The sequence below is a fragment of the Rhinatrema bivittatum genome, chromosome 9 (assembly GCF_901001135.1).
Source record: "Rhinatrema bivittatum chromosome 9, aRhiBiv1.1, whole genome shotgun sequence".
NCBI lineage: Eukaryota > Metazoa > Chordata > Amphibia > Gymnophiona > Rhinatrematidae > Rhinatrema > Rhinatrema bivittatum.
Genome location: NC_042623.1, coordinates 62995991 through 63021803, shown reverse-complemented (window position 1 = coordinate 63021803; position 25813 = coordinate 62995991). Strand labels below are relative to the sequence as shown.

At 43.2% G+C, this 25813-nt stretch overlaps 1 protein-coding gene across 3 annotated transcripts in view; it reads left to right on the top strand.

Annotated features, from left to right (window-relative positions):
* CELSR1 (cadherin EGF LAG seven-pass G-type receptor 1) overlaps positions 1-25813 on the top strand; it is a 564861-nt gene that overhangs the window by 474312 nt on the left and 64736 nt on the right. For all 3 annotated transcript variants that reach the window (XM_029617243.1, XM_029617241.1, XM_029617244.1), the window contains exons 24-25: positions 167-367; positions 7895-8069. In XM_029617243.1, the coding sequence (XP_029473103.1) occupies positions 167-367; positions 7895-8069 (376 nt within the window). The remainder of the gene's footprint in view (positions 1-166; positions 368-7894; positions 8070-25813) is intronic.

Here is a 25813-nt window from a genome sequence, read left to right as displayed (position 1 = left end):
TAACTCCCTGCCACTTGTTGATTTGTTTTTAGTTCTATCTCAATAGTTTTTTAATCTCCTGGCTATTTTTTTTGTTTTGATTCTTTTACATTTCAGTTAGAAAGTTATATGCTCCTGGAATGCCACATAGCATGGCTGATGTTTGTTGTATCCTATCTGTCTGCAGAACGGTGAGGTGCTGCCTCTGAAGATTGTCACCTACACTACTGTCTCAATTTCATTGGTGGCTTTGATGGTGACATTTATCCTGCTTGTTTTGATCCGAACACTACGTTCAAACTTGCACAGTATCCACAAAAACCTGGTAGCCGCCCTTTTCTTCTCTGAGCTAGTCTTCGTCATTGGCATCAACCAGACAGAAAATCCGGTAAGAAGTCAAATACTACTATCTTGAAAAAACCCAAAAACATATTTTTAGACTCTCTGCATGCTTCTTTAGCTTAGGGCTTCCCAAACCTGTCCTGATGACCACACAGCCAATCAGGCTGTCAGGATATCCACAATGATCATGATGAGATCAAGTTGCATACATTGAAAACCCTGATTCTGCAAATAATCATTATGGATATCCTGCAAACCTGACTGACGTGGGGTCCCCAAGCTAGTCTGGGGAAGTCCTGCTTTAGCTGGATAATTTAACTGCAGGCTTTTACCAGTTTTCCTTTGTGTGTTCTCAAAATCTAGGTCATCGGTATGTGAACAAGAGTTAACAGTACTAATGGTTACTTCAACTAATGCCTTACTACTACAGTTTTCAGTCTTAGCCTTAAAAATATTTTTCCTTCTCTCAGCCTTATAGTGAGCCAGCTCAGTCTCTGAGCCCTGCCAGAGTGTTTTCCAGCTACTGTTCACACTTTAGTCCAAGTCATTCCATGAATTCGTATGATTGAGGACAGGTTTCAGCTTCCATTGGAGAGAGTTTTGAAGCTGTGAAATCATTCACAGCCTCATTATAAAGCACCAAGGAGTGCTTAGCCAATCAGATTGCTTGATTGGCTTACCATCATCCCCACCTCCCCAACTTCCACATGTTCTCCAGTGGAATGACCTTGGACACAGCAGGGATCTTCTGTCTCTATATAAACTTGCATAAAATTATAGCTACATTATAATAAGTTAATAGGTTTTGAGAGTGTTGGTGAACATTAATTTGGACTGATAGGAACAGACCTCTTATACAGACTTTTACATGGTTACACAGACTTACACCGTGGTCTTTCAGATAGGGTCACACTAGTGTATGGCTTCCACATATTTGCCAAATGCAAAAGCAATAACATTGGCAGCCGGGACGTCCTCCTCCCCACTGGACTCTTCGCATCCGACCCCATTTTCCACCCCCTCACAACAGCACTGGAAGGTTTATCCCTCCAACCCCAATTAACAAAGGCCACAGCTTTATTGAACAGTAACTATAAAGTAATACATACAGTATCCAAGCCATAGATATCACATGTGGTATCACTGTGCTACCCCGCGATCCACTGTCTGCCATGCTCGAGCAAGACAACAAGACAACCAGGGTGTATCCGCCCCCCCCCCCCCGCCCCCCTGTATTCGAGCAAGGGAGGCCCACCCCGGACGCTACCACACCCCAGTGTCCCCTCAAGAACCGTCCTTGCCAGGACATATTACAACAATTAGACCAGCGGCATATCAGACATCACCTTGTTTCCCCCCCCCCGGCTCGGCTCAGGTACCCCGCTCCGCCCTTTACAGTTATCCCCAACATTACATTAGAAGAATCACAGTCTTGGCCTCATCATCTAACAAAAGCATACTAACACTGTCTAATGGGATACCTCACCTGCTCCTGACTATACCTGCATTGGGTGGGAGGGCGGGAATGCTGGGACCACCACAAAATGGTGCTGCCCGGGGCGACGGCCGAGATTCAAATAGAGCTGGCCGTCACCTGATATCCCGCGCATGTGCGGGCCCACAGGAAATCTCACAGTCCCGTACATGCGAGAGCCCGCTCCCATCGCGCCAACGCGGCGCAAGGCATGACGTTGCCGCAGCCCCCATCAGCCATCCGGTGAGCCTATCTAGTCTGCCCAGTTAAGATCTGTCAAGTTTGGATAGATGCCCATATAAATTCCTATATGCAGTCCAACACATATATGCAACTCCTGCCTTCCCTATATCTTTAATCATGACTTCTCAACCTTTTCATACTACTCCCCTCCATATCCAGCTTAAGCATTGCCAAAATCCATTACAGTGACGGTCTCCACTGGCAGGTCATTTCAGGCCTTCTTCAGCTTTGATTCTTACAGTACCAATACTTAAGCCAAGACCAAGGCTCCCTTCTATGTCAGAGTAAGAACTATTAAGGGCTGATAAAATAAATGTAAACTTCTGTTCAAAACATTTCTGATCCCCTTTGGCAGTGACACCCTTTCAGTGTTTACTCAGAGAAGTACTTAGTCTATGTTTTGTTCCCTAGTCAAGAGTATAATCAATGCCGCCTCCTAGTTAGAGGAGGATAGTAGATCTCTGACTTTGCTTTTCTGGAATCACAAAATCACAGGTCAAGATATACTACAAAATTAAAATCTGAACATGATAGAGTATTGTTCCAAAACTTACAGCTGTATGATTCTGTGTGTGTAAAATCAGTTAAAATTACTTATTTTCTGCCATTCTGATTTTCCTGGTTGAGTAATCATGATGAGGCTTCAAAAGTCATACCACACCATATCTGTATGCATCAGTCAGTGTTCACTTCCTGCGTCTTGTGTACACAAACTTAATCCAAAGACCTTCAGTAACTGTTTCCACAGTGAAAGCTTTTTTCTTTTGTTTCGTATTGTTTTTATCAAACTGTTGGTAATCTGTAACTGAGTTCTCATTGTACCTTGTGGTCAATAATTTGTAATGGATTGCTCTCCTTTCCAGTGCACATGATCCATAGTCTGCAGCTGAAAGTGTTCCAAAAATAACTTTGCATTATCTCTTTGCAAATTGGGAGTGAGTTTCCCTTGCAGGACACTGTGCACACAGCGTGTGTGTCAGGTAAACTAGTCGTGCACACCTGCGATGACAGGCTGCCCAGCAAGTCATGCACTGGTACACCTGAGAGAGAGGAGGAATGCTGGAGCCCAAATAATTCATTGGTTGTTGGCGTTGGGCCGGGTTCTCAGCAGTTTCTGTAAAGCTAACAATACAGTTTCAGGGAGAGGTTCTAATCCCCCAGGAATTACTCATTGACAGAAATGATTTATTATCACTTAAGCTTCTGTTCTTTTTGTTCTAGGAGGAGGTAAAGTTTTAATTCATATTTTAAACAGACAAGGGAGTAAAATAGAGAGGTGGAGGGGGAGAGAGAAAACTGCTTTTACGATAAGCAAAAAAAAGTCCCCTGCATTGTATATTCATCTTTACCTGGAACACTCATAAAATAAAGGGCGGGTACGCAGTCATTTATTTCCAAATGCAGATGTCCAAAAGAGATGAATCCAGAGGGGATCACTGGTTTCCTCAGTGCTAGGACAGAGAATGCATTGCAGTGCTGGTGAAAAACAAAACACGGTAAACTGGTTTCCTGCATAAAAATGCTCTTTGAAAATTAAATTGTCCACCCCCACCTGTAAATATATCTCCCTTCCCCCCCCCCCTCAGTATGATAACGTGAGTCCTTTCACCCTTACTGGAAAGGAACAGGGTTGGGACAGGCACAGTAAAACATGTGCAGGAATTCCTTTTTGAAATCTCCACAAATACTTTGTCTTGCAAACTCCTCCCTAATTCCACCCCTTCCCAAAATGTGCATTTGCGCCTTGCGCTAGCGTTATTATCGCCATAACGCATTTTGATGAATGACCCTATATGTTAGTTGTTTTGATTATTTCCTCCAGCAGCAGATTCCATAGCTTCATTGTGTGCCAAGTGAAAAAAATACTTCTATGATTTGTTTTAAATCTGCCAGTTGCTAGTTTCCTGGAGTCTCCTCTAATCTTATTGTTGTTTGAAAGGATAAATAACCGTTCCCTAATTACCCATTCCACCCCATTCATTATTTTATAAATTTCACTTGTATCCCCTCTCAGACTTCTCTTTTCAAAGCTTAAAGAGCCCTAATATGTTTAGTCTGTCTCCATAAGGGAGCTTTTCCATCCCTTTTATGATTTTTATTGCCCTACTCTGTACTTTTTCTATGTCTGCTAACCAAGCAATTGGATCTAAGAAAACAAAGAGGTAGGCAATCTATGATAGCCATCAGGTAAACACAAAAGAATAGATGCCTGGATCTTTTCCAATATTTTATTGATGCAGAGACGTAGCCGTAAAAATGCCCGACTCAGGCCGAGTTTCGCAGCTTTACAGCCGCTGCCTCAGGGGCTACAAACAAATCATACAATAATCAATCATACAAAATAAATACACTTATATCATAAAATCCCAAAAAACGTAGTATCATTAAGATCTCACAAATATTAAAAAAAATTTTTATAAGACAATAAAAACCCTTTTTAAACATCATTAAGATCTAAAATAAATCATAATATCAAAATTAAAAATGGTGACATCAATGATTGATTGAACTAATGAAATAAAAAATGGTGACATCAATGATTGATTGAACTAATGAGATAAAAAACATACCTCTCAATTTAAAAATATTTACTAATTCATTAAAAGAAAATTGTCTTAACATAAAAAATTTTCTCTTAAAAATTGAAAAAAAGGGGTTTTATTCTTAATTCTTTACAAATAATTCCTAACATTTTTTTTTTTTTTTTGCCTTTTTGATCCCCACTGCACACTGAGACAAAAATGTTAAAGTATTGTTTACAAGGTCTCTGAGGTCCTTTTCCTGGGAGGTGACTTCTAACATGAAACCCAGCAACATGTTCTTGTGAGGGGACTTATTTTTTCCTATGTGTATTACTTTACACTTGCCCTCATTAAATTGTGTCTGCCATTTAAAAGCCCAGTCTCTTAGTCTTACAAGGTCCTTCTGCAGTTCTTCACAATCCACAGCCATTTTAATGACTAGAAACAATTTTGTGTCATCTGCAAATATGGTCACCCCACTCATCATTCCTTTCTCCAGATCATTTATGAATATGCTAAATAACACAGGTTCCAATACAGACTCCTGAGGCACTCAACTAACAACATTTTTCCATTTGGAAAACTGACCATTTAGTTCTATCCTTTGTTTCCTGTCTTTTATTCAGTTACCAGTTCACAATAGGACACTGCCTCCAATCCTATAATCTCCCAATTTCCTCAGGAATCTCTCATGAGGTACTTTGTCAAATGCCTTCTGAAAATCCAAATATACTATATCATCCAGCTCACCTTTGTCTGCATATTTATTTACACTCTCATAAAAATTGAGTAAATTGGTAAGATAAGTCTTCGCTTTGCAAAACCTATGTTGACTCTACCCATTAAACCGTCTTTATGTGGTCAATTTTGTTTTTAAGAATAGCTTCGACAATTTTGTCCAGCACAGACATCAGACTTACTGGTCTATAGTTTTTCCGGATCACCCCTTGAGCCCTTTTTAAAAATTGGGATTACATTGGCCACTCTCTAGTGTTCTAGTACTGTGGTCATTTTAAATGATAGGTTGCAAATTAGTAGAAACAGGCCTGCAATTTCTTTTTTTAGTTTGTTCAGAACTCTGGGATGAATATCATCCAGTTCAATGATTTGTTATTCTTTAATTTGTCAGTCTGAGTTATGTCCTCCATTTTCACAGTGATTCCATCTAATCTCTCAGACATTACCATCAAAAAGTGTTTCCTATGGAGGTGGTTGGGTCTTTTCAATATAGCCCAAATTTGGGATGATTATGGTCTTTTATGTTTTAGTGATATCCAAGAGGAGTATGACTTACTGGTGAATGTGCATGTGAAATATTTGCAGTTGAGAGAAGCACTAGCAGGTCATTTTAATATCTCTACACTGCTGTGACCCCTAAACAAGATGTATGGAGCCTGATGCTTTCCTTAAGGGTATCACAGCAATATATTGGGGAATACTGCTTGGCCAATTTGGGGCAACAACTTCCTCTGAATTAATTAATAAATGGAATGCAGATCTGAACACTAATTATGATTCCAAGAACTGGCAGTCCATTTGGGAACAAGCACATCATAGTTCCATTTGTACTAAGCATACTGCATTAATGGTGAGACTGTTACATAGAACCTACTCTACGCCGGAAGTTTTCTACTCTATTCATTTGACTTCTGATGCACTGTGCTGGCAGGGGTGTGAGGAAGTGGCACATACATTTATATGTGGTGGCATTGTCAGGGAGTTCGTTACTTTTGGGCTCTAATCACTCAAGAAATTGCTGATATATTGGGCTTCCCGATGTACATTACTTCCTTCACAGGCCTTTTGGGAAGGTGGGCAGGCTCGTTGATTCCCAGAACTTATTGGCCATTAGTCGGCCAACCTTTACTGGCGGCCCAATTCACAATTGCCACCTTCTGGAAGAGTAACCCTCGAATAGACCATTGGCGGGAGCAAGTACCGGTGGTGGCTGATCTTGAACACTTGCGATATGCTCTTCGAAATGAGAGCTTCAAATATGACAAGATATGGCATGATTACCATCAGTTTTATACTGTCTAGAGTACATGTCCAGCCTTTGCCTGAAGGACTATATATGCCTCATTCTTTCTGTTTTGCTTGGAAGCAGAAGTCAATGTTTCCTGCCGAATGTTTGTTTTCTTTCTTTGTATGCGTTAAAACTTACAAATAAAGAGTTAAAAACAATGTTTCCTGTGTGGGTATGATCCCAACATCCTCCTCAATAAAGAGAGAGGCAAAGCATGCATTTAATTTTGCTGCTATTTCCTTCTCCTCCTTGACCACCCCTTTTACACCTTGGTCATCTAGCAGCCCAACTGACTCCCTCATAGGCTTTTTGCTTTAAATGTACTTGAAAAAATGTTTATTACTTGTTTTAACCTCTATGGCAAGATTCTTTTCAAATTGTCTCTTAGCCTGCTTAATTATTTTTTTTTTACTCTAACTTGCCAGTGCATATGCTCTTCTCTATTTTCCTCATTTGATCTGCTTTTTATTTTTAATTGATGCCCTTTTGGCTTTAATTGCCTTTTTCAGTTCAGTATTAAATCACACCAGAAGTCATTTGGTTTTCTTTTGACATTTTTTTTAATGCACAGAGTACATTTAGTCTGGGCCTCAAGGATGGTAATTTTAAACAGCGTCCACACCTCCTATAAGATTTTAACCTTGTAGATTGCACCTTTCATTTTTTTTCTAACAAATTTCCTCATTTTATCATAGTCTCCCTTTTTATATTTAATTGCTACTGTTTCATTCAGCGCACTATCAAGCTGTGGATTCTGTTGCCAGAGTATGTGATCAAGGCAACTAGCACAGCAGGGTTTAAAAGGAGGAAAAGTCCATAACACATTATTAGTCAGGTAGACTAAAAGCTATTGATATACTGTGCCTGGGAGTAACTGGAATTAGATCTACTTTATGGGATCTGCCAGATACTTGTGACCTGGATTGAGACAGAATGCTGGGCTGGATGAACTTGGTCTGACCCAGCATGGCAATTCTTATTTTCTTGTTTTTTTTTCTGTTCAACAATTTTCAAAAGTCCATTCCCATGGGTAAAGCCCTATTTTACCTGCATAAATGACGTTTAAAATTAGCCTCCCTTTGTCTAGTTCTCAGTTATTGTTTTAAAGAACGAGTTAAAAAGTAACAAAACCAATAGAAAGCTTTGAAGGTATCAGGTGTTTAATTCCACACTGATTTCAGACTAAGGTTGCTAATGTCTTCTCTGGAATGGGGTCATTGGAGCTTCATGTAAGCGTGCCTTGCTTGCCCAATGTTGATTGGTGATGTGCACTCTACAGCTTTCATCATGTGCTCTTGTCTTTTCTAGTTTGTGTGCACTGTGATAGCCATCCTCCTCCATTACTTCTACATGAGCACCTTTGCATGGATGTTTGTGGAAGGGCTTCACGTCTACCGCATGCTGACAGAAGCGAGGAACATCAACTCTGGCCATATGAGCTTCTACTATGTTGTTGGCTGGGGGATCCCTGCCATTATAACAGGTGAGCGGCCAAAGGCTGGAGCTCCAGGCACCTGGACTCCACCTTTCTTTTCCTGTCTTCATTTGCCAAGGAGCAGGACGCCACACTGCACGCACTCCATTTCTTGCCCTGTTAAACATGCCCTCACTTTCTAACATATGTAGTGCTTAATTCAAATCCAAACAGGAAAGTTTATCTTGAAAATCCATTGCTGTCTCCTGAATGTTTTAAGTTTGTTTTCACTTTGAACAGGCTAACTTTTTATGCACGAAGGAGTTGAAAGATTTTACTGAATCTCTTCCTCTCTTGGAACTCATTTTATTCTGTTTTGTGTAATTCTTAGCGTGGATGATGCACATTGCTTCTAGAAACTGTTTGGAAGTTGAGTTTAAACCTGATTTTAATGTAATGCTAAAGGCGAGTCCCTGCTCAGTAATACTTGAAGAGGCCCAAGGCTCACGCACACAACATGGAAAAAGCCTGTCCTGGAACTGGTCAAGAGCTCTTCTAACATAGGAGATGATGTAGTAAAGTGCTGTAGGCTGAGCTCACACATTTATTCATGTTTGTATGCACGTTTTTATTCCCGTAACGTTATGCACAATTTAATTAGGAGATTAGCGTATAAAACATGCACACAGCTATGAGTAAAAATATTTGCACAAATTAGCATTCCTAAGTTTTAGGTTAATGAAGGCATTAGCTATTACTTCCCAATGAGGGGAGGTTTGGAGGCCTAATTCAAATTTTCTAAGGCTGGAAAGTTAGCCCATGGATCAGAGGTGGGGTAAAGTTCACACACATTTCTGGGGCTAGTGTTAGTCTATGGTGCATGCCCCAGAATAGGCCTGGACTGGCAGTGCTCAGCAGTCCTGGACTTGAGTTTCGTGTGCACAACTTTTATGCTTCTAATTCATGTTTTATACATACAAAACCTGGTTTGTGTGCATGAATCACATTTTTTGAGCACAAACCTTGTTTTATGTGCATAAACCTTGTTTTATGTGCATTAACTATGATTTATGCTTATAATACAAAAACACAATTTTTGCATGCAATTCTAGTAAAAAAAAAAAAATTTACTGTAGTTTAACTGAGGTTTGTGCACATATTTTAGTGTTTGCATCCCTTTCTTAATGCTGCAGTTATTTGCATGTCAGTTTACTAGATCAGGAGTAAACTCTTTTTAGCATATAAGTAAAAATGTGTGTGAATTCAGCGTACATATTTTTAGCTGCATCTTTTCATGTCAGCCCCACAGGGAGAGAGGGATGCCTAGATTCCCAGGGAACACTTGCTATTCTTCGCATCATGCAGGCCAGTGTCACAGCTGGCTGCTAGAAATTACGTAAGGGAGCCGATCTGGCGGCTCAGTGGCTGTGCTGTCTTGCCACGAGAAACGCAGGTTTTGCTTTTGCTTCCCTGACTGACTGGGGATGCTGTGGAAGGTGGTGTCAATAGCACAAGTTGTTGCTCAACAGTGACACCTACTGACTAGTACTAGGGGGCACATGTACTGGTTTCCAGAGGGTCTTGGCCAAGCCAAGTATCAGCATCCCAGTGACTGAGCTGGTGAAAGTTATCTTAAAAAAAGAAATGTACAGAAATGGTGGTTTCATAATTAGTTTACTTTAGTTTGTTATAGTTCTTTCTTTTTTTGACTAGGTTTTAATGAGAGCAGACTGAACCCTTCTTCTTCCTGAAATTAATTTGCTTAATTAGTTGAACTGAGTTTATAGGTACCTGGCAGAGGTGTAGTACATGTTTGTTGTCAGGACCCTGAAGCTATGTGTTATATTCATCTGTTAAAACAGACAGAGCTGCATGTAGTATTAAGATGTATTGCACGGCCCTCCTGTGCTTGTAACAGAATGAAAGCAGAATCAGACAGCAGTCCAGAGCTGGCAATGATTCAATAACATTTTGTCAATCACATCCAATGCTTTGCTGGCCCTCAGGCAGATTGAGATAGATTGCCACACTGTACATGGAAGAGCGAGTTTAATTTTTGGCTCTTATTTCGAAAGTCAATATTGATTTTGGGTGAGGGAGACAGTGTGTTGCTCTGCAGAGCTGGAACTTGTAGTAACTTCTGCCCTACCTGTTTGCTTAGGGCAGGGATGGTGAACTCTAGCCCTTGAATACTGCAAAAAGGTTTGGTTGTCAGGATTGCCCCATTATGCAAATTAACCTAGTTATTGGATCAAATATAGACAAATATGTCATATAAGTATTTTTTGTGGAAGTTCTGAAAAATGTACTTGTTTGTTGCACTTGAGGACCAGAGTTTGCCATCACTTTTTAAAATGACCAGATAGCTTTAGAGTAACTGGGCTTTGTGCAGTTTTCTCAGTAGGAAACAAATTACAAATCTCAGAATTCTTTTGGGTGAAAACCTTAAAACAAGCAGAACTTGAACAGTCTATTTGTATTGACCCAAAGTATGAGGCCTCCCTATGCGAATATTCCCTGAGGAAACATAAGAACATGCCATACCGGGTCAGACCAAGGATCCATCAAGCCCAGCATCCTGTTTCCAACAGTGGCCAATCCAGGCCATAAGAACCTGGCAAGTACCCAAAAAACTAAGTCTATTCCATGCTACTGTTGCTAGTAACAGCAGTGGCTATACTGTAAGTCAACTTAATCAATAGCAGGTAAAGGACTTCTCCTCCAAGAACTTATCCAATCTTTTTTTAAACACAGCTACACTAGGGAGACCACGTGATCTGATGCATGGGTAGGTTGCACGCCTAGCCCGCTCCCGATCTTCCCCCCCAAACGGAGCCGTTTTCAGCTGCGATTTCGCAAATTTTTAGCACAGGACAAAAATCCTAACCTCCCTCGTGGCTACCCAACGGCAGTTTGCTGACTTCTGGCAAGGCACCAGCGATATGTCCGGGAAGCCACAGCGGGAGAAAAAGCTGCCGGGGAAGACAGCTAAAACAAAGATGGCTGACTGGCCGCCGAGTCCGAGTCAGCACGGACCAACCCCCACAGGAGCTCTGGTAGAGGAGATCACTACCGCTACCGACATAAAAAAAACAGGTAGAGGACACTCAGACAAGGATAGTGGGCCTGGAAACGGACTCCCAGGCCCTGCATCAACACCAGAGCACCCTGAAACAGCAAATGTGGGCGCTGGAAGCAAAGGTGGAGGACCTTGAGAATAGGTCCCACAGGAACAACTTGAGGTTTGTGGGCTTCCCTGAAGCTATCCCGGATAGGGATCTCACCCCCCTTTTGGAGAGCTGGCTGCTTGAAACACTGGGACTGCAGAATTTACGAGACCAATGCGTGGTGGAAAGGGCGCATCACCTGGGAGCCTGCCAGTCAGGTAGTGCCAGACCACGGGTGGTCATAGCCCGTTTCCTGAATTACACACATAAAATGGCTATACTACAGGCCTACAGGAAAATGGCTGTGCTGGAATACGAGGGGGGAAAAATATTAATGTTTCAAGACTTCTCCGCAGCAGTGTCCACGAAGCGCAGGGAATTCTCTGAAATCTGCAATCTCCTGTTTAAGAAACGCATCAAATTTTCACTGCAATACCCAGCTATACTGCAGATGGAACACAATGGGGTCTGGCGTGTGTTCGATACAGCCACTGGGGCTCAGCAGTTCTTGGACTCTAGTTTGGGTTACGGGGGCGTTCGCCTGAGATGGAACTCTAGTAGCACTTTCGTTTGGGCGCCATAGATAAACCTATCATGCCTGGCGAGCGGCTACGGCTGTCAGGGTACCAAATGTGTATCTTTCTTAAAGTTGTTGTTTCCTGGTTGTTTAATCTGTATACAATTTTGGGGGGGGGGAACCGGCACAGATTGAAATGTGATCTCCATCCCTTCCTTCGGAGAGGGTCTTCTGTTCATGGGGACAGAATACAGAGTTTGGGGAGGGGGGGGGAGGACGGGGGTGATGATGAGGGGATAGGGAGTAGGGAGCCCTGGCCTCAAAAGGGACGGCAATCCGGTAGACGACACGGAGCTCCATATATGCGACTGCAGGACATGAAGGGCACACTCGAGGCTCAGCTGCCAGGCTTGGGGGAGTTGTTTCTAACCACCTTATTGCAGGGCCTTTTCACCATAACTACATTTTACTGGATTAAGTATGGGTGAACGCATTCGATTAATATCCTGGAATGTTGCAGGAATAGGATCCCCGGTAAAACACACTAAATTGCTAGCGGCCCTTCGTAGGCACAAAGCACAGGTTGCTTGCATCCAGGAGACGCATTTAACTTCTCTCAAGCATAGAAAGTTAAAAAAAAAAATAAGACTGGGTGGGAGAAGTCTACTCTGCGGCAGCAGTTCATAGAAAAGGAGGGGTGGCAATCTTGATTGGCAAACAGGTTGCTTGGGAATGGCTCACCACCATCGAGGACAGCCAGGGCCGGTATCTTATAGCTGTGGGGAAAATCAGTGGATGGGTCACCACTATTTTTAGCGTCTACCCCCCTAACGTGTAATCGCATGGCTTCTCCACGGCTTTAATGCAGGATCTCTTGAAGGTGGCACAGGGCCCCTTGATGGTGGCTGGAGACTTCAACTGCGTGGTGGACCCTGTGTTAGACAGATCCTCTCCGACAGCTGTGTCAGCGCTGGGGAAGAATAAGGGGATTCAATACCTATGTAACCACCTGCAACTTCTGGATGTTTGGTGAACTATGCATCCAGAGGAGGCAAATTACACACGTGTACCGGGCCCACCTGACTATGTCTAAGATAGATTATATTCTGTATTCTAGGGAGAGCTTGGCACAGGGTGAAGATTGGGCTGCCCGAATTCTCAGATCATTCAATGATCTGGATGGACGTGACCTGGGGGATGGGGACGGGCAAGCCGCGCAGGTGGCGGTTCCCCTCTCATTTAGCTAAAGACCCAGACTTCCAAGCTTACCTCAGAGAGAAATGGGAGGCCTTATACGGTCAACAACATACAGCATAAGGAAACCCCACTCCTATTTTGGGCAGCGGGGAAGGCTGTGATGAGGGGAGAAATCACAGCATGTGTGATTCGGAAAGCCAAAATGCTAATTCAGCATATTTTGGCACTGGAGAAAGATCTACAGAAGGTGAAGGCTCGTTTAATCCATTCTCCTTCAGTCCAAAATAAAAAGTTGTACAGGGAGTTATTAGTTTCTCTGAACAGCTATATCCATCAAAAGATGGAAAGAACCATGTTATTAGACTCTCACCAACTATATCACTTTGGTAACAAAGCGGGGAAATTCCTAGCTACTCTAGTTAAAGCACATCGGGGACAAACGTATATAAACGCACTACTAGACTCTAAAGGGGCCAGACACAGCTCTGCAGCGGCTATATGTGACATCCTTTGGGGGGTTTATGGAAATGTATATGCAGCGGAAGACGTTCAGGACACGACAATACAGGAAGAGAAGTTCTTCCATGGGATAACCTTACCTCAGCTGTCCTCCCAGCAGCTGGACTGGCTTAACAGGCCCATTGGCATCTAGGAGATAGAATTCGGGATTAAGACCAGCCCAATACATAAGGCCCCAGGCCCTGATGGGTTTAATGCAGAATACTATAGGATTCCATACAAAGACATGGGAATATTTTAGGGCGGCGGTATGAACACAGGGCATTTCCAAAAGATGCCACTTTAGCATATAACATGGTCCTCCCCAAAGGTGGTAAAGATCCCCTACAGCCTGCATCCTATCATCCCATCTCTCTTCTGAACTTTGATACTAAACTATTTGCAAAGATCATAGCCACCAGGCTGCACGTGGTTATCCCCCATCTGATTACAGAGGAACAAGCTGGGTTTGTAAAGGGCAGGATGTCCGGGAAACACATTATACGCTTATGGATGGCGATGAAACATTGTCGGGTTAAAGGGCTGCCGGCATTGGCTGTGTGGTTTGACGCTGAAAAAGTGTTTGATAGGGTGGCCTGGCCGTATTTATTCTCTATCTTGAAACGTTTTGGGCTAAAGGGTGATATAATGCGCAATATCTCTTTACTTTATCAGGCACCCTCCTACTGTGTTCTGGCCAATGGAGACATGTCTAGTAGCTTTGATGTTCAGCGTGGGACCCGACAGGACTGTCCACTTTCAGCGCTGCTTTACATCCTGTTCCTAGACCCTCTACTTAGGAAAATTGCCACAGACCCACAAATCAGGGGCCTTGAGTTGCAGGGGGAAGCCTTTAAAATTGCAGCATTTGCTGATGACGTCCTAGTATTCTTGACCTCCCCCATATGCTCTTTACCAAGGGTGATGGCCCACCAATGACATTTTGGCACCTTTTCAGGCCTCAAAATAAATTTAGACAAATCTGAGGCTCTGGATGTACCTGGCTCGCTAAAATGCAAGTGTCCAGACCTCTTCCCACTTCGGTGGGTAGACAAAGAGATGAGATACTTGGGCATTAAGATCTCTACTAACATTACTAATATTTACAAATGCAATGTTATGCCTCTGCTTCACCAGACAAAAGACAGACTGAAACACTAGAAAGTGCTCCCTCTATCCATCAGTGGCAGAATTCAACTATTTAAAATGATGGAGCTACTGCGTTGGCTCTACAGTCTCCAAATGCTGCTGGTCTGGCTTCTATGGAAACATGGTAGAGCCCTTGAGAGGAGTTTGGGAACATTCCTTTGGAGGGGCAAATGAGCACAGATTGTGCTGCCCTTTTTACAAACTCCCTGGGAGAAGGGGTTATGGATTGTCTGAACATTCAGGATGCCATCTCTGACTGTATATTGGGATCCGACAAACATATACTTATTGGGTTCCTTCAGGCCTGTTGGAGCTCCGGTAGACTCCAGAACCTCTTGGATGTCCTCAGTACTGCTCTTCCAAAGGAGATTTCCCAGAATCCTTTCCTCTCAGGTTGCAGGCTCGCCAATTTTTGCATAAAGACCTGGGAGGGGTGCTCCCCTTCGCTGCTCTTTAGCAGGCTTTTGGCCTTTCCAACAAGGAATTCAACATGTACCTACAAGTCCGCCACTTTATTGAACATGATCTGATACCGAGATCACCCACGCCAAATGTGCAGGCTTTCTCCAAATTCTTCTCCACTCCACAAGGGAAGCCGATCACGTGCGCCACTTTGAGACGGGCTGTGGTGGGCCTTGTGGCTCCAGGGCCATTACTGGGGCTTGCAGAGTGCTGGACTCAAGAGATGAGCTGCCATGTCGCTCCAGAAACCCTGGAGCACTGTTTTGGCAGTCTCCAACGCGTTTCCGATAATGTGTTACTGAGAGAAACACAATACAAATTTCTTAGACGGCTATTCATTTCTCGCAGCTGGACTTACAAAATTAAACTGACTGCTAGCGCCACTTGCATCAAATGTCAGGTTGCAGAAGGTACCTTATTCCATCTATTTGGAGTTGTGATAAAGTGCTTGAGTTCTGGCACGGCATTTTGCATTTCCTCACCTGTCTCCTGGCTACGACTATACCGATGGACCCACACTTGTGCCCCTTTGAGGTGATTGACACCCTGCCGGACTCTATCTCAACTAAACAGAGGGTGTTTCTGCAACAAGCTTTTTGGCTGGCGAAACAAGCGACACTTGACATGTGGCTAAAGGAGGACCCACCCTCTATGACGTCCTGGAGGGTGAAACTACATCGCATAGCAATATATGAACAGCAATTATGAGAGAAAAAATATATGAGAGAAGCAATATATGAACAGCAATTATGAGAGAAAAAAAAAGTGCGAAAGCTTGCTGGGCAGACTGGATGAGCCATTTGGTCTTCTTCTGCCGTCATTTCTATGTTTCTGTGTCATTTCTATATGTTTAAAAGGTTGACACCTGCCAAATACAAGGAATTTCTGGATAAATGGTCAGTGTTCCTCTTGTCTTTAAGTGTCAAAGCCTGGAGCAGACTGTTTGAGATGTCGTAATCACTGCCATATGACCCTAGAGCAGTTCTGGGACTACAACACATTACATCTTCATGAACAGCACATGGATTAGTGGGTATATCTAGCACCAGATGCTAATACACATAAGCACACCAACATTACTCATTCTACTACCAAGGACAATTTGTACTTATACTACTAACAAAATTGTGGCTGATGCTATGGCTTTTGTCTTCAATTACTAATTGAGGCTAGGGAGGGGGGATAAGGAAAGGGGGGGCGACCACGTTTATACAATCATGTGTTGTGTTATGCTTTGCAGTATGGTTTCTACATTAAAAAATGTGAAAATAAAAGATTAAAAAAAAAAACTAAAACACAGCTACACTAACTGCGCTAACCACATCCTCTGGTAACAAATTCCAGAGTTTAATTGTGCACTGAGTGAAAAAACTTTCTCCAATTAGTTTTAAATGTGCCACATGTTAACTTCATGGAGTGCCCCCTAGTCTTTCTATTATGCTGTCAGACAAATCTGATCGACTTTTTTGATTGGGTGACTAAGGAACTGGATCAAGGAAAAGCACTCGATGTCATCTACTTGGATTTTAGCAAAGCTTTTGATACGGTCCCGCACGGGAGACTGGTGAATAAATTGAGAAGCTTAGGAGTGAGTACCAAGGTGGTGGCCTGGATTGCAAACTGGTTGACGGATAGAAGACAATGTGTGATGGTAAATGGAAGAGAGAGCGGTGTTAAGCGGAGTGCCGCAAGGATCGGTGTTGGGACCGGTCCTGTTCATTATCTTTGTGAGCGACATTGCGGACGGAATAGAAGGTAAGGTTTGTCTTTTAGCGGATGACACTTAAGATCTGCAACAGAGTGGACACGCCGGAAGGAGTGGAAAGAATGAGATGGGATTTAAGGAAGCTGGAAGAGTGGTCGAAGATATGGCAGCTGAGATTCAATGCCAAGAAGTGCAGAGTCATGCATATGGGGTGTGGAAATCCAAAAGAACTGTATTCGTTGGGGGATGAAGGGCTGGTGTGCACAGAGCAGGAGAGAAACCTTGGGGTGATAGTGTCTAATGATCTGAAGTCGGCGAAGCAATGTGACAAGGTGATAGCTAAAGCCAGAAGAATGCTGGGCTGCATAGAGAGAAGAATATCGAGTAAAAAAAGGGAAGTTATTATCCCCTTGTACAGATCCATGGTGACAGAGACACGATGGAGACCATCCAGAGAAGGGCAACCAAAAAGGTGGAGGGTCTTCATCGAATGACTTATGAGGAGAGATTGAAGAATCTAAATATGTACACCATGGAGGAAAGGAGGAGCAGAGGTGATAGGATACAGGCTTTCAGATACTTGAAAGGTTTTAATGATCTAAAGACAATGACAAACCTTTTCCATTGGAAAAAAAATCAGCAGAACCAGGGGTCACGATTTGAAACTCCAGGGAGGAAGACTCAGAACCAATGTCAGGAAGTATTTCTTCATGGAGAGGGTGGTAGATGCCTGGAACACCCTTCTGGAGGATTTCAAAGGGGTGTGGGATAAATACTGTGGATCCATAAAGTCTAGAGGATGTGAATGAAGAGAAGAGACATGGGGATAGCTTGTGGGAATGACAGCTACTACCTGGAGGTTAATACCCTTATTCAATAAACAAACTCACTTGTCAGTGCGACTCTATCATTGCTCTATGCTTCAACGGCAAGAAGAAATGTGGTAAAAAGGATTTGCATTCACAAAAAAAACGGGGAGTAGCTTGCTTGTTGCGGCGGTTACTCCCACAAACTAAATAAGTCTGATACTTCACTTTCAATGCATATCCAGTATAGCTCTCTGCTTCAACGGCAGGGGGGAAAGAGGAAAAGAGGATTTATATTCAGGCAACAACCAACAAGGACTGAATTACATAGTCTGGGTAAACAAATAATTATGGGTGTAGCTTGCTTGTTAAGGCGGTTACTACTCTGAATAAATTCAGCCTAATACTTCACTTGGAATACATATCCAGTGCAACTCACTGCTTCAACGGCAGGGAGGAATAAAGGAAAGAGGAGTTATATTCAGACAACAACTAACAAGGACTGAATGGCACAGGCTGGGTAAACAAATAAGCGTGGGAGTAGCTTGCTTATTGCAGCAGTTACTACCCCTTACCAATTAAGCTAGATGCTTCACTTAGATGCAACTCCAGCACTACTCTCTACATCAGTGGCAGGGGTGGAAGGTAACTAGAACAAAAAAGTTACTAATAAGGGCCAAAAGTAACAGATATGTATGAGAAAAAAAAAAGTGTGAAAGCTTGCTGGGCAGACTGGATGGGCCATTTGGTCTTCTTCTGCCGTCGTTTCTGTGTATCCGAAAGAGTAAATAACTGATTCACATTAACCCATTCTAGACCTCTCATGATTTTAAACACCTCTATCATATCCCCCATCAGCCGTCTCTTCTCCAAGCTGAAAAGTCCTAACCTCTCTAATCTTTCCTCATAGGAGAGCTGTTCCATTCCCTTTATCATTTTGGTCACTCTTCTCTGTACCTTCTCCATCACAAATATATCTTTTTTGAGATTCGGCGACCAGAATTGTATACAGTATTCAAGGTGTGGTCTCACCATGGAGCAAAACAGAGGCATTATGATATTTTCCGTTTTATTCACCATTCCCTTTCTAATAATTCCCAACATTGTTTGCTTTTTTGTCTGCCGCAGCACACTGAACCGATGAGTTCAAAGTGTTATCCACTATGACGCCTAGATCTCTTTCTTGGGTGGTAGCTCCTAATATGGAACCTAACATTGTGTAACTATAGCATGGGTTATTTTTCCCTATATGCATCACCTTGCACTTATCCACCATTAGGATGCCCAATTTTCCAGTCTCGCAAGGTCTTCCTGCAATTTATCACAATCTGCTTGTGATTTAACTACTCTGAACAATTTTGTATTATCTGCAAATTTGATTACCTCACTCGTCGTATTTCTTTCCAGATCATTTATAAATATATTGAAAAGTACGGGTCCCAATACAGATCCCTGAGGCACTCCACTGTCCACTTCCTTCCACTGAGAAAATTGCCCATTTAATCCTACTCTCTGTTTCCTGTCTTTTAGTCAGTTTGTAATCCACGAAAGGACATCGCCACCTATCCCATGACTTTTTACTTTTCCTAGAAGCCTCTCATGAGGAACTTTGTCAAACTCCTTCTGAAAATCCAAGTATACTACATTTACCGGTTCACCTTTATCTACATGTTTATTAATGCCTTCAAAAAAATGAAGCAGATTTGTGAGACAAGACTTGCCTTGGGTAAAGCCATGCTGACTTTGTTCCATTAAACCATGTCTTTCTATATGTTCTGTGATTTTGATATTTAGAACCATTTCCAATATTTTTCCTGGCACTGAAGTCAGGCTAACCGTTTGTAGCCTTTCACCTCTGGCATACTGCTAGTCACTCTGTTGTAAAAACAGGTATACATCTCAAACCAAGCTCAAGAATGACAAAGGGAGAAAAAGCCACCACTCTGTGACCACTAATAAGTTATGATCACAGATGTGTGGCTATTGCTTTGACATATTGCAAGCTTCCTATAAAGACCCTTGGGTGAATTCCCTTGAAACAAACTCAACTTATTTGAAATCTGGCTCATATTGAGACATAAGTGAAATATATAGATAAGTTCTTGCAGCATATTATTGAGCTAAATTATTCAAGATGTTTTTAAATATTGAGAAGTTGGTAACACTCCTCCATCTCGCCCTGCCCCCTGCTGGTCAGCCAGAGAGCAGTGCTTTCAGAAGGCACTACCCTAGTCCTGCCTTGTGTCAACAGCACATGCTGCCCTTCACAAGATATTGTGAAGGGCAGCAACTGGGATTTTAAAGGGTGACAGGTGCAATTCAGAGCCAGCCTGGGCAAGAGATGCATTTCCAGGTCCTGTATGGCAGACTGTCTCAGTTATTTCCTAAAACGCAGCCTTTGGTCCAACACTTAGGGGCCGATGCAATACAGTGCACTCAGCCCAGCGCACTGTTTAACCTTCTGTTCTGAAAAGGGATTGGTCCTTTCACTGACTGACATGTGACAGTGAATGGACCAATCGTGAAGGAGTGGGGGAGGGAGCTTAGGGCAGGTCAGACACAGCTCATGCTGTCAAGGAGGGAGAAGATTTTTTTTTTCCTAACTCTCTTTTGTTCCTCCGACTTAATATCGCCATGATAGTTAGGTTTGGAAAATGGACGCTGAATTTATCAGCGTCCGTTTTCCTAACCTGTGGATGTGCGCCAGTTAGGAAAATAAATGCTGATAAATTCAGCGTCCGTTTTCTTAACTGGCAGACAGCGGCAGACAGCGGACCTCTCTTGAGCGCACGCTGACAAGGAGGTGCTAGGGGCATGCACTCGCCCCTAGCGCCTCCTTGACAGCGTGAGCCCTAATTTAAATATTGCATCATGCCCCCAGGAGAGGTGCCTGGGGTAGCATTAGGAAAGTGGGCGCTGAACGCTCAGCACCCGCTTTCCGCGCACTTTTTTTGCATCGGTCCCTTAGTAGGAAGGAAGGTGGACAGAGAAAGAGAGAGCACTGCTAGGAAATCCCTACAGCCTGAAAGATTTAAAACAAATTGTAAGAAGTCTTTTTTTCACTGTGCACAATCAAGCTATGGAATCTATTGCCAGAGAATGTAGTCAAGGCAGCTAACAAAAGAGGGTTGGACAGGTTCCTAAAGGAAAAGTCCATAAACAGTTATTAGCCAGGTAGACTTGTAGAAAGCTGGAACTTATCTCTGGGAGTGAGATACAAGAAATGTATTTATTTAGACATTTTATATACCATTGTTCCATGTATAGATCACAATGGTTTACAAAGTGACATTCATAATTATAACTCAGCAAACAAACAAACAAAGATTGGTTCCAGGGGTGATATTCATAGGCAGGCATTATTATCTATCAAGTGAAATTTCTAGTACATCTTAGTAAAAGATCCAATTCATAAGGCAAAGTTTATGGGTAATTAAATCGAAATGATAGTTTTCACATCTTAGTCATTGGGTTGTTTTGAGAATCTTTCTTCTCTCGTTTGATTATTCTTCATGATTCGATTATTATCTTTTGTCTTTGTGACTCTGTATATTCTGATGTTTTAAAGTTAAATTATATGCATTTTTGAATAGCCATGTTTTTAATTTGCATTTAAATCTCTTTCTATCTGGTAAAATCCATAACCTCTCAGTTAAGGAGTTCTGGTGCTTTGGACCCACTATGGAAAACACGATCTCTTATTTGTGTTAGATGTGTGCTCTGTATTGTAGGAATAGTCAATCCTTTATTTTGAGATTTTAGTGTTCGCTGAGTATTGTAAGGTTGTAGTATTACTCATAACAAGCCGGTGTTATTGGAATGAATGATATTGAACATTATCGTTAGTACCGTATTTTCCGGCGTATAAGACGACCCCCAACTTTTCCAGTTAAAATATAGAGTTTGGGATATACTCGCCATATAAGACTACCCTTCTGTGTCACTACATAACCATACTGTATGTGGTACCCAGTATACAACAACCAGCCAATCACGGCAAGCGAGGTACCTTACCGGCGATTGGCTGGTTGTTGTATACAAATCCTGCTTGGATTGGTCAGCTCTCCCTGCTTGCCCAGCCCTCCCTGTCTCCAAGACTATCAGAGCAGTAACGCATCCCTCTGGCCCACCCTTGTATCCTATTACCGGTACCTCCTTCTCTGCCTCTCAGATCTTGCTCCTGAGGACTGCAGTGAAGCGGCACAGACGTGCATGTGCGAGATCTGAGAGGCAGAGAAGGAGGTACCGGTAATAGAGATGTGAATCAGAACCGGAATCGGTTCTGATTCCGGTTCCAATTCACATGTTTTTTTTTTTTCGTCCGGCCCGATCGGGTTTTTTTTATCGGCTGCGCCCGAGCCGATAAACAAAAAACCCACCCAGACCCTTTAAAACTAATCCCTCAGCTTCCCCCACCCTCCTGACCCCCCCCCAAGACCTGCCAAATTAATTAAATACAACCCCCACCCTCCTGACCCCTCCAAAACCTGCCAAATTAATTAAATACAACCCCCCACCCTCCTGATCCCTCCAAAACCTGCCAAATTAATTAAATACAACCCCCACCCTCCTGACCCCTCCAAAACCTGCCAAATTAATTAAATACAACCCCCCACCCTCCTGACCCCTCCAAAACCTGCCAAATTAATTAAATACAACCCCCTACCCTCCTGACCCCTCCACAAGATCTGCCAAATTAGTTTTCTACAACCCCCCACCCTCCTGACCCCTCCAAGACCTGCCAAAAGTCCCTGGTGGTCCAGCGAGGGTCCAGGAGCGATCTCCTGGACTTGGGCCGTCGGCTGCCAGCAATCAAAATGGCGCCGACGGCCCTTTGCCCTTACTATGTCACAGGGGCTAACGCTGCCATTGGTCAACCCCAGTGACATAATAAGGGCAAAGGGCCGTCGGCGCCATTTTGATTGCTGGCAGCTGACGGCCCAAGTCCAGGAGATCGCTCCTGGACCCCCGCTGGACCACCAGGGACTTTTGGCAGGTCTTGGGGGGGTCAGGAGGGTGGGGGGTTTGTTAGATTTTTATTTTTTTTATATTCGCTCCATAAGACGCAGACATTTTCCCCCCCACTTTGGGGGGAAAAAAGTGCGTCTTATGGAGCGAATAATACGGTAATTATTCGCCCTATAAGACGACCCCCGACTTTTGAGAAGATTTTCAGGGGTTAAAAACTCGTCTTATATGCCAGAAAATACGGTACTTTATTGTAGATTCTGGATTGTATTGGCAACCAGTGCAGTGACATCAGCGAGGGTGTGATGTGATCATATTACCCTGATCCTAATAATAGTCTTGCTGCAGCATTTTGTAATAGTTGTAGTGGTTTTTAGGTGACTTGCTGGAAGACCTAGTAGTAAGGAGTTACAGTAGTCAAAATTTGAGATTAGAATTTGCAGTACAGCATGGAAATCAATAAAAGTTAATAATGGTTTCAACTGATGTAGTATACGCAACTTGGCATAACCTGTCTTAATTAATTTACTGATGTGCATTTTCATTGTGAGGTTCTCGTCTATCTGTACTTCTAAGTCCCATACTTGATTTGAGAGATTAATTTGATAATTACCCAGGTCTAGGGTAGGTGGTTTAACTATTGATGTGTTTCTACTAAGCCAAATGATTTCAGTCTTTTTAGGGTTCAGTGTCAGTTTAAGTTGTGATAGTTCTTGTTGTATTGCTTTCATGTAGGTAGAGAGTAACTAAGCTGTATTTTCAAATGATCTGGTGAGTGGGATGTAAAATTGTATGTCATCAGCATACAAGAAGAAAGTTCTACCTAGATTCGTCAGTAATTTACATAGTAGGAGCATGTAAATGTTGAATAGTGTTGCTGAGAGGCTTGAGGGACACCTGTACCACATTGGAAAGGGTTAGATATGTGGTTGCCCAGTTTGACTTGGAATGTTCTGTTAGATAGAAATGACGAGAACCAGCTGAGAACCCTGTCGTCGATCCCAATGTTTCTCATCTGATGGTATAGCAGGTTATGATCCACCGTGTCAAAGGCAGATGTTAAGTCAGTTAGCACAAGACAATAAGATTCACCATCATCAAGCCCCTCGTAAAACTATTGGGGATCTGCCTGGTATTTAAATTGGAGTGGTTACTATCGAAGAAGGATGCTGGGCTCGATAGAGCTTGGTCTGATCCAATATGGCACTTCTTATGTTCTTATGATTAAATCTCTTCCTTTAAAAAAAAACAAAACACCCTGTCCTTGATGTGCTCATTGTATTTAACCAATGCATTTTTTTAGTTAATGTCCATGATAATACTATGAACATGCTATTGGGAAAATATTTTACCATTTACATGCTGATACTTAATTGTATAACCTGTTAAGTGGCCTTCTAACATGCATGTTAAATTTTTACTGACTGGCATTGTAAAAACAATTTTAGCACTCCATGAAGTTAGCAAGTAGCTCATGTAAAACAAATTGAAGAAAATTCTTTTTCACTCGGCGCATAGTTAAGCTCTGGAATTCATTGCCAGAGGATGTGGTTACAACAATTAGTGTAGCTGGGTTTAAAAAAAAAGGTTTGGCTAAGTTCTTCGAGGAAAAATCCATAAACTGCTATTAATTATTAAGCAATAGTAGCTTGAGATTTATTTAATGTTTGGGTACTTGCCAGGTACTTTGTGACTTGGATTGGCCACTATTGGAAACAGGATTCTGGCTGGGCTTGATGGACCCTTGATCTGACCCAGTATGACAATACTTACATTCTTATGTTACTACATATGTCCCTATTTATCTCTGTCTACTAACTGGGCTAATTTTTACAGTGAGTTTGTGATGTCCTCCTAATAGGTGTTAAGGCTGATGGGGGAGAAATGAAATGAACCACTACAAAGATCTAGTGGTTTCTAGTATTTTAGTATGAGCTTCAAAGGTTAGAATTACCTTGATTGAAATTTAGATTCCATTACTCGCATTTCCAAACCTGAACGCAATCTAAGTTTGATTGTTTTAACACTTTCTTCCATAGTTCAATAAGTGTTAAGAAATTTTGGTCATGCCATGTTGCAAAGGGATCTCAGTAAACAGACTGTTGACGGGGGGAAACTATCTGTATCAAGGACCTTTTGTGCTTCTCCAGTTCCCAGTTGCAAATTTTCTGCAAGGCATTAGAAGACAGATATTAAAAAAAAAAAAAGCTGAGCTCCTAAATTTAAGCACCTAAGCTAGATGCCTAATTTCATCCACACTTAAAAGCTTAGGGGTAAATTTTATAACATTTGCGCGCGGCCTACATGTGCGAGAGCTACGCGGTGCACGCACATGTACGCCTGATTTTATAACATGCGCGCGCCTTCCTCCATTCCCTCCCAGGCCGCTCTGAAATCAGATCAGCCTATGAGGGAACTTCCCTTCCCCCTAGCCTGACCTTCCCACCCCTTCCCCTAACCTTTTCCCCCCCAGCCCTACTCTAAACCCCCCCCCCCCAAAAAAAGTTTTATTTTACCTTTTGCGCCTGCCGGCAGGCTACCAGTACACCATCCCTTGACATAGCAGCAATGGCCGCTGTGTTGCAGGCCTCTGTCCCCACCCACGCCCTGCCCACGCCTCACCCCTTTTGTAAAGCCCCAGGACTTACACGCATTCCAGGGCGTGTAAGTCCCAGGGCATGTAAAATAGGCCCAGCGCGCATAACCTTTTAAGAATCTGGCCCTTAATCTTTTAGCTGAACATAAGCACCTAACCTAGAATCCTAAATTTAGGTCAACTAACTTTTTTCCTTTCTTCGGCGTTCTCGGCCACTGGGGAGGACCTGCGCGATCGGCGCCGAGCCCCACCGGGGGAAGGTCAGTAAAGCACGCTCCCCACCCGGCGGGCCTCAGCGCCGACAGCGCGATCAAAATAACAGCAGAACCTGCAAAGAAAAACGAAAATCGCGCCGAGACACAGGACCCGCCCACCACCCAGCGCAGCCAATCAGAGCGAGCCCTGCTAGGGCTTTAAATTCCTGCTCTGCCCGGCGCCATCTCCTTTCTTCGGCGTTCTCGGCCACTGGGGAGGACCTGCGCGATCGGCGCCGAGCCCCACCGGGGGAAGGTCAGTAAAGCACGCTCCCCACCCGGCGGGCCTCAGCGCCGACAGCGCGATCAAAATAACAGCAGAACCTGCAAAGAAAAACGAAAATCGCGCCGAGACACAGGACCCGCCCACCACCCAGCGCAGCCAATCAGAGCGAGCCCTGCTAGGGCTTTAAATTCCTGCTCTGCCCGGCGCCATCTCCTTTCTTCGGCGTTCTCGGCCACTGGGGAGGACCTGCGCGATCGGCGCCGAGCCC